Source organism: Hipposideros armiger, unplaced genomic scaffold (genome assembly GCF_001890085.2).
Source record: "Hipposideros armiger isolate ML-2016 unplaced genomic scaffold, ASM189008v1 scaffold_45, whole genome shotgun sequence".
Taxonomy (NCBI): domain Eukaryota; kingdom Metazoa; phylum Chordata; class Mammalia; order Chiroptera; family Hipposideridae; genus Hipposideros; species Hipposideros armiger.
In genome coordinates, this window is record NW_017731395.1 from 4,691,614 (window position 1) to 4,701,693 (window position 10,080).

Here is a 10,080-nt window from a genome sequence, read left to right on the forward strand (position 1 = left end):
CTCCCCTCCACTTTACATTCTGGGGTGACGCCTTCACACAGGTTCCTTTAAAAGCCTGCTGCTTTGAAGTGTATAGATGTGAGGCCAAACTCCTGCCTGAAATACTGGTGGGGGTTCACTCCACACCCCCAGCTCTAAGGGTCACCCCTGATTTCCTACAGCTCCCCTCCACACTGCACCCTCCCCCGGCCTCCTGCCCTTCTCACTGCCCCCTATCGCGGTACCGAATGCTAGGGAGGCCGGGGTGGGACAGGGCCGAGGGCTGCGGGACCGTGGCGCCAGGGGCATTGTGATGTGGCCCTAGCGTCACAGGCATCAGGGGTCCCCACCGGCCGCCTGAGCGGAGGGTGGGGACGAGTCTCAGGAGCACCCCCGGGGGCCGCAGGACTCTGGCTTACACGCTGCGCCTGCCTGGAGGGAGCATGAAGGGCTTGGGTCGCTTCTCACTGCCCCACCGGGACCTCTGGGAGCCTCCGCCACCCGGCGGAGAGTGCGCATCGTCCTCGCGGCTGCGTGGACCCAGACCCCAGATCCAGCCGGTGCGAGGCTCCTGGGCTGGGACCCAGGGCGAGGGAGGTGAGGCCGCCACGGCCTTGTCACCCCCGCACTGCTCGCCCGCCCTGCGACCTCGCCGGCGCCGGTCCCCCCACAACGCGCCGCGGGAAAGCCGTAGCCTGAGAGATGTGACCCGGAGGCCCCCAGACCGCACCAGGAAGCACCGGACCGGCGGCCGGCGCCTGGAAGATGCCTGGGGGGAGCCAAGGACCCAGCCCCAGCCGCTGGGGAGCAGCAGGCGCAGGCCAGCCTGGCCGCAACAGTCCCAGCTGTCACCCCAACAGCCCCAGCCCTGCCAGCACTACCCTCCAGCCCAGGGAGATTCGCCCCCACCATACTCCACGGGCGCTTACACTGCCCTGGATGGAACTTTCAGGACAGAAAAGGGACGGAGCGGAGACCCGTGGGCAGTGCCGGTATGCAGAGATCAAGATTGCTGGTCCCTTTCCTCAGTTCCCACGGAGAAGTCTTCTGCGCCCTCTCAGGCGGCCAGGACGCTGTCCGCTTGTGTGCACACCCAGAAGAGGGACAGTAGTGATCGCGTGGAGTTATTAGCCAGCCAGTACTCCCAGGCCTCAGTCTCCAGCAAGGAGGTGCAGAGCCAGCACACCCAGATCCTCAAGAACAAGCTGGAAGAGGCAGTAATGTCTTCCAGGGACCAGAAGATTGTGTCCCTGGTGCTGACCCGACTCAAGAAAGCCCAGAGGATGCGGGAGCTGCAGCAGCAGGCGGCTGTAGCCTGGGAGGAGCTGAAGCGCTCGGACCAGAAGGTCCAGATGACACTGGAGAGGGAGCGCAAGCTGCTGCTGCAGCAGAGCCGTGAGCAGTGGCTGCAGAAGGAGCAGGGCAGAATTCGCCTGAACGGGGAGCAGCGTGTTGGACGGAAACGGGACAGCCCAGCCAAGAATATGGTCCAGCCAGAGAACCAGTGGAAGGCGCAATCGGAGGACCAGGAGACCCAGCGCCATGAGAAGCTGGAGGGGGCCCGCCCCGAGGCTGATCACAGGAAGCAGTGCCAGGTCCAGCGCCCGCAAGAGCAGGAGAAGGTGCTCCAGGACCCGCTGGAGCCGGGCAGCCTGGAGCTGCAGAAGAGGCCAGAGCAGGCCTCTCACAAGCAGCAGCTGCATGTGACCAGGGGCCCAAAAAAGGTCCAGGAGGCCAATCTCAGCTCCCTAGTCAATTACCAGGCCCGGAAGGTTCTCATGGACTGCCAGGCCAAGGCTGAGGACCTCCTGAGGAAGCTGTCCCTGGAACAGAGTTTCCAGCGGTCCCAGGAGATCCACCAGGGCCTGACGAGGGAGCGTCACAGAGAGCTGAGGGACAAGGCCCGCGAGGAGGAGCAGCTCCAGCAGGTCAAATGGTGCGCAGAGCAGCTGGCAGAGCAGAGGAAGGTGCACAAGCAGCTGTTGGGGGAGCTGGCGGACCAGCAGTTCCGACAGGACCGGAGCAACGTCCACAAGAACCTCAGGGACAAGGAGCAGCACATGCGAGAGCTCAACGTCTTGCAGGAGAAGAACCATCACATCCTGAAGCTGAAAGCCGAGAAGGAGGAAAAGTGCCACGTGGAGGGCATCAAGGAAGCCATTAGGAAAAAAGAGCAGCTGGAAGAGCTTTCCCGAGAGAGAGATGCCACCTTGGAGGGATTCCAGAAGATCTCCAGGGCCTCTAGGAGAGACAACGCGAGAGCCAACAGCCTCTTTGATCACATGGGGCGGGAGGCCCAGCTCCACGTCAGCCAGCAGAGAGGGGGCTATTGAAACCCTGACCACAGAGAGCTCAGCGCCCTGGCGGCTAGAAAGACATCTGGTGCTGTGATTCAGTTTATACTCTGATTATAAGTGAGCATTGATATTAAAAAAAATTTATGAAATAGCTGCCATTTCCTCTCATGAATTAGTGTCAATTCATTTGAATAGTTGAGAAGGTGGGAGATAGAGGTTTGGGGAATTTTAGGAAAATCACTTGCCAGGTGTAAATTTTGACTGACATGGAAAATATTCATTTCGCTCTCAAGGAATCCTTCTAGGTCATGTTTTTTCCTCTCCCAGAACTTACTTACGAAAGGGTGAAGTGTAAAGTACCAGTCATAAGAAATCTCCAAGGGGAAAAAAAAAAAAGTGTGTGTGTCGGGGATTTCTGTAATCAAGTAGATTTGGGAACCCTGCATACTGCCTCCCCTCTTAGGGGTTTATAATACATGAACATTTTAAAGGCTCTGAAAAGGCCTGCAGTCAAGAAACGTCTTTGTTCAACCTAGCGTTTTGCACAAACCATGGAACTCTTTTTATTCCTCAGTTCATTCCATGGAATTGATATGCTGGGAAATGTTTTTGGAAACGGCTGTTTATAATCCCTCCCATGTATACTTCTTCAGCATTCCCTCCCAGCATGGATAGAAAACGGGGCCAATACTGCTTGAAGGCTCCAGCACAGCCATGCTAGTCAAGAGCTCCCTGGAATGTTTTGGTCTGATCCTTTTTTCCTTTTTTCCTTTTGTACCCTTTTGGTCAGGCCTATTCAGCCTTGTGGAACAAAAATCCATTGAAATCCTTCTCTCCCCCTGTTTTTCTCCTCTGTCTCTTTTGCAGAAGGTATATGATGTCATTCTGTCTGCCCACATTATGTCTAATTAACCTAACCAGGCTCTGAATGAATGACTAAGTGTGCCTGACTCAGGAACAAGGAGCCAGAAGCCAAGTAGAATTTAATCCATCGCATCTCAAAGTCTCTATCAAAAAAAATTCTAAAGGATTTCTTTACAAGCCCCTAATGTAACATATTTATCTTTAAAAGAGAGAGAACTAGAAAGAATACGCCCCATTGGATGACTTTTGTCGTATTAGTATTTTTTAAATAACACGAAAGTTACCCTGGCAAGGGATTTTGTCGGAGGTCAGTATGAGAGTCACATTCTCATCTTACAAACGCATATAATAGAAACTGGGCCCGCTCCCTATTTTGTTTTCTTCCCCTGCTGTCCCCTCTACCTGCTCTCCCCAAATAGGCCTACTCGAGCCCTCACTTTTTTTCTCAAAAATGGAAGGGCTCATACCTGTTGCCTCAGTTTTCTACTCTTATCGAGTTCTCCTCACCCAAGTCAATCCTCTGGTCTAGCCAAATGCCATGGGCATTCCCGGCATCCTGGGACAGAGCTTAAGATGTTTCAGGCAGACCGCACGTGAATCTAATGCTTCCTCTTGATATAATTATGTGACTTTGGGGAAGTTCCCATCCTGAGCCTCACAGTTTCCTCATCTGTCAAACAGAATTAGAATTCACGCTTCAGAGGGATGCTGTGAGGGGTGATTAAATAAAATAAGGTTTTATTATAATAAGGACCTTCCATTTTTGTCAATTCCATCCTCCCTATCTCGATGCCTTCTCACTAGCTGGCTCCTCCCATCATATCCACGTCTGATTTTTCTGAAGTTGCTTCACATTCTTTTCTGTGAAATGCGGGATCTCCCTGGCTGCCCCATCTTGACATCTCTCTCCTCTGACAAAGCTCGTGGCTCATGGAGCTCTTAGCAGTTACTGTTCTGTATGCCATATCCATTTTGCAATCCATGTCTTGGCTTCTAAGCTGGACTGTGTGCTACCTGAGGCCAAGGTCATTATCTTAGAGTTCGTTAAACCCATGTGTAACATGGTGGTCAATATACAGTCAAAATAAAAGCCATTACGCAGGATGTTTTGACCCACATCCATATCCCTTGTCTTCACCCTACTAATGTTCTTTGCTCTTTGCTCCAAGAAATAAACTCTGCTTTCAGAAAAAGGAGGCTTTAATACATAAAAGCATGATATACCTAGAGTCTCTATATCATAAAATGTTTGATTCATCTGGAAGATAAAACAATTCTTAGTCATACATATGTATAAAGCAAAATAGAACACATAAAGAAATTAAACTTATCATGAGAGTGGGCGATGTTAGAGGTATCTCTTATTGATAGGACAAAAAAATAGTAAAAATATAAAAATTCAATTAGCACATTTGGTTTATTGGGCAGATGTAGATTCCATATAACAATGGGATATTTACAAAAATTAACCAAGAAATAGGCCATAAAAGAAGAGTCAGATTTTTCAAATATCCATTATTTTATGAACCAAGTTTTCTAACGACAATGCAATTAAATTAGAACAAAAAAATATATGCTTAGAACTTTAAAACCTCACTTTTAAATACCTTGTGGATAATAAGAAAAAAATTAAATATATTTTGAGCTAGGCAATAATGAAAATATAATAATATACCAAGCCTTATGGCACACAGTGAAGAAGATAATATGAAAGAAATGTAGAAACTTAAATGCTTATTAATATAAGAAAAGAAATGCTTATTAATATAAAAGAAAAGCTAAAAATTAATGAGCTAATCACCCAACTTAAAAAATTACAACTAGAACAACAGTATAAATTTTTAAAAAGATAATGGTAAGTGCAGAAGTTAATGAAATAAAGAACAAAGATGAAAAAAATGTGATTAAAAAACCTAAAAGTTGGTTCTTTGAAAACACCAATAAAATAGGCAAGCTTCTAAGAGAGTTCAAGAAAGAGAGGCACACAAATAATATTAAAAATAAAAAGAGGATATAATGAGAGATCCAGCAGGAACTAAAAAGAATGTACCATAAAAACTTATATGCCAAACAAGGCAAAAGATGTATTAACTTAGAAGACGTGAATACATTCCTTTAAAAATAGCCAACTCAAAAAGAAATAAAAAGTCCAAATAGCTCATAACCATTAAAACAACCAAATCAATTGTTTAACTTACCTGCAAAGAATCACCAAGTCAGATGATTTTACAGGTAAATTCTACCAAACATTTATGGAACATATCCTAATCGTATGCAAATCATTTGAGAAAGAAAAAAAAAAGAGCACCCAACAACTTATTCTGAGTCTACCATACCTTTGATACTAAAACTCAAAAAATGTAATCAAGAAAAATCATAGAAAAGCCTCATTCATGAACATAAAGGCAATAATCCTACACAAATATTAGCAAAATGAATCCTGCGCTTTATGAAAAGAGAGAACACATCATGCCTATACTGGGTTTAGGCCAGGAATATAAAACTTCACTTCAGAAAATCAGTAATTATCATTCACTACATTAGCATATTAAAAGAAGAAAACAATATGGTTATTTCAATAGATGGAGAAAACACATTTGATGAAATTCAAAATACCTATTTATGATAAAAAAAATTTTAACTAGCTCAAAGTAGAAAGGGATTTCCTTAATCTGATAAGTGGAATCTACCCAAAACCTACAGCAAATGTTATTTTTCATGGCGAAACAGTGAAGGTTTTTAAAATCAGGAAGATTTTCCCTTTTTGGAAAGAGGGAAAAAACCCCACAAAACTCTCATTATTAACAGATGATATGATTGTCCTTATTGACTATTTTATCTACAACCTTAAAAGTTTATATATTCATAATAGTGCTTTTTTTTTTTCCATTAGTCAAGAACCAGAAACAATTCAGCATCCATCAGTGGTAGAATGGATAAATAAAACGAGGTGCGGTCCTCCCATGGAATTCTGTACAGCAAGGAGCATACGAATGATCAACAGTCACACTAACAAAAATGGGTGCATCTCACAAACTTAACGTTGAGGGAAAGAACCCAAACACTAAAAGCACACGCGGTATGATTCCATTATACAAAGTACAAATACAGACACGACTCATCTCTGCTGTGGAAACCAGGACAGCGCTTTCCCTTGGTGGGGGGCCCATGGAAGGAAGGGGTACAGGAACACAGCGTGCAGTCCTGGGGTAAAACATGGGATGTATAATAGAGTCAATCACTGTCGCGTTTAAACTCCAGCTCTGCACCCACCAGCTGACTGTCCACAAGGAACATCACAGACGTGCGACTCAATTTCCCCCACTAGAAAATGGGCATAATAATGGTCCTCGTGTTACTGGGTTGCTGTGAGGTGAACTAGACAATGCATGTGAAGTCTGTGGTCGGGAAGGTGTGGAGCATGGGAGCTATGGTTGTGATGAGTGTTATTCTTCTTTCTGGCCCGTTCACTAGGAGCCGACAGATTCCTTGGGGGCAAAACACACACGAAACAAATAGCTTTCACTCAGCAGATGGCTTTAGATTTCAGGACATTTCCTCCAAAGCTGCTCTGGGGATCTTCCACACCCCAGATAGGTCCTGTTCAGCCTACGCTGGTGTCATTTTGTCATTGAAACTCCTGCCAAGGTCAGATGCACTGATTGTCACATGGTAAATTCTGCAAGGGGAGAGGCTGACACCCTAAATCAACCACTTACTTTACTGCGATTCCTACAAATCTCAGAACCAGCGAAACAGACCTTTCATTCTTGCCTGTATGGTCAGAGCTGCGTGTGTCTGAGTGCACTCCGGTTTGGCAGTGTTTGTAAAGCCTTTCCAAATCACTCTATTAGGGACTAGCCAGGCAGCCTCCTGCCACACGCCCACCCCGTGGGCACACAGGCATTTATCAGGAAAAGAACACAGCACCTGCTTTCCCAGCCTTAAGTTTCCTGCTTTTCGTAAAAGCATCTAAAATAGATTTTGAATTGTATAGTTTTCATACGGTACTGTTTTTGCAAAGCGTTTCTTGAATAATTAGTTGTGCTTTAGTGTTTGAAAAATAACCTCGCTCAAAGAGGAGGAACATAATGTGCCCATTTACTATAACCTATATTAATGGGAGCATCTCTGAGCCAAATTGAAGGAGATGGAGAGGGGACACAGGGAGAATCGACATGTGGGCTTCTGGAAGAGAGCCGTGAACATGAAAAGCCAGACATCTGTAGAGCTTCACCAATTAATGTTCACTCAGCTTCATTCATTAGACAGGGGAATTGAGCAAGCAGCAAGCACACACACACACACACACACACACACACACACACACACACACGCATGCACACACACACACACACACACACACACGTTCCAAGGGACATCATGGTGAGCGATTGGTCCAAGCAGCCTACCAATGTGACTTTTGCGGCAACCAAGGTAAGTCTGAGGCATTTAAAGTAGTGAGGAAAATAGGAAAAGATCCCCTAGTTTATGACATAAAGCAGGAAGAAGCTTTATGGGTGTGGGTGGGGTGGGCTAGGGGTGCTGCACGAAGTCCAAAACAAAGTCAGAAGAAAAGCTCTCCTCCTACCCTGCCCAGGCTGAAAAAGACACTGTCCAGAACATTAATTCTGCCATGCTTTAGTCTCTCAGGCAGAAAAAGTCCTGGCAGAAGCGAATTTTGCAGGCTGCACAAAAAAGAATCCTCTTTGGAGCATAAGAGATCGATGATAATAGATGGGAAAGCACTTTGGGAAGTTAAAGGGATTATACAAAGGTGAGGCATCATTGTTATCAGTGTTTGCTAAGGAGATGCCAGAATATTTCTTCTCCATCGGTGGTCATGACACCACAAGGGCCAGTCGTGTCAGGGTGAGGGTAGCGTCCGAGATGGCGCCACAAGGCCAGCGGTCAAGGGCAGTCCCACTAACTCCCGGCAAGCCCCTTGCCTCCTTGGCCTTGAATTTCCATATCTGTAAATAGGGCCTAATAGCATCCTGTTCACAAGGTTGGCGTGAGGCCACATAGGTGAAAATGCCCCGTGCACAGGAGGCCCTCAAAAGCAGCTATTGCTCACTGAGCTCTTATTGTGGGCCAGATGCCATGCTGAGTGCTTAGTGTCCGGTCTCCCATCAGTCTGCACAAGACAACTATATGGTAAGAACCACTATTCTCCATTTATGATGAAGACACGGAAACGACAAGAGGCTCTGAGAGGGTCAAGCGGGCGTGCCCGAGGCCCAGAAACCAGAAAGTGACAACATCAGGGCCCAAACACAAATCTGTTTCCGGCCCCAGGCTCTGTTCGCTCTTGACCATTTTCCTCAATAAATGTTGGTTGGATCCCAGCTAGGTTGTCCATCTTTTGAAGGCAGGTACTGTTTTGTATTTCCTGAACTCTCGTGCCAGAGCATCTGTTCCAGTGTTGGCTGCCAATAAATATTTACTGAAATTGAATTGTAACAGCACTATGGGAAGGTCCCTGCTGGCCAGGTCAGGGCTCTGACAGCTGTTCCATGTGAGGCCCCCACCCAGGTGGGGTGACCTCTGCATGGGGGTGCTTGGAGGCTTCACACATGTAGCTCCCAAGGGCAGCAGATCAGCCAACTGTGCCTGTCCCCACCCTGTGAAGAGGGACCCAGATCAGCTACCCTCTGGGTGGCCGGGTGGGTGTCTGAGGCCCTGGGGGCATCATCCAGTCCTGCTTCAGGGGTGGAGTTTGGCTTGTCTCAAAGCTTCCAAAAAATCACATAAGAAGTAACCTTTGAGAGTGCACGGCTGCCCTGCATTGTAAGTCTTGGCATGTTTTCAAAAGCTTGACGTGAAGACTGTATAGTGGAAAACCCTGCACCACCAGCAACTTCCAAATGAAAACTCCTAAAGCGTACACACTGAAAAACACACCCAGCATTTCAAGTGAACGCTTCCGAACCTAGTACACATTTCTTCGTTCTTAAAGACAGATGCTCAAGTCTTGATTTGATGTGATACTTACATACAACCGAGGTGTGATTTGGGGAGCTCAAGTCATCTTAGAGTCGATGACAAATTAATACCATTGTAAATTTTCTCTAGGATAACTTCTTCGCAGACCAGAGAAAGTAATGATCTGGTCTTCAATTACATGAAAGATGGGATAGGATATTTCCTGGGGAGCTAATTGGTAGGTGTGGTAAAGACGCTTCTCTTGGGTAACCATATTTCCTCCTTTTCTTTCTTCCCTGGTTATTTTCCTTTAAGGAAACCTTCTTGTGCATTCGTCCCTCTCTGCATGTAGAGTTAATTCCTTCGGGGGCTACAGAACCCTGGAGGAAGATTGCTACCCGAGGAAGCACCGATGAGTGGGCAGGAGACAGCCAAATTGTGTTGACAAGCATGGGAGGCTGGCAGATGGAGCAGCTCACCAATTTGGCACCAGGCTCCGACTCAAAGCAGCCCTACCTCTACTGCAATTAGTGTAATTTTCCAGGGACTGTTTGCCAGGCCAAAAGTGCTCTACGGATTGGAACTCAAGTGTCCCATGGCCTCTCCAGCCTCTAGCATGAGATACCCCTTCATTTCAGTTGGATTTTTTCTGGGCCTACTCACATAAAATCTTGGATTGCTGCAAAGTTGCCCCTGCAAGACCCACGGGAGACTTCTCCCCACCATGTTTATGGGTACATTCTGCCTCTGTTTTGCTCCCATCTTCCTGAGAGCCCACGTGAGAGTGGCTGGCAGTACTTCTGTCCCCCTGCACTATCACTGCTGCCAGGTTCTGAGATTCTGCAGCACAGGGTGCCTTGTGTGCAGAATACGTAGAGTAAACGTCCCTGTCCCCCACCGTGAGTCCTTTTTGTCATAAGGATACACACACCCTGCTGCTCATATTCTTAGACGTGTAGTCTCTCATGCAACACAGTTCCTTCAGCCCTGCTGCTGCCCTCTACACCCTGCCATG

The 10,080-nt window shown here is 47.0% G+C and overlaps 1 protein-coding gene across 1 annotated transcript; it reads left to right on the plus strand.

The window, feature by feature from the left end:
• The first annotated feature begins 422 nt into the window (after positions 1-422).
• CCDC185 (coiled-coil domain containing 185) lies at positions 423-2,312 on the plus strand. The gene has a single exon (XM_019639595.1). The coding sequence runs from the start codon at positions 423-425 to the stop codon at positions 2,310-2,312; it is 1,890 nt and encodes a 629-aa protein (XP_019495140.1).
• Positions 2,313-10,080: the final 7,768 nt, after the last annotated feature.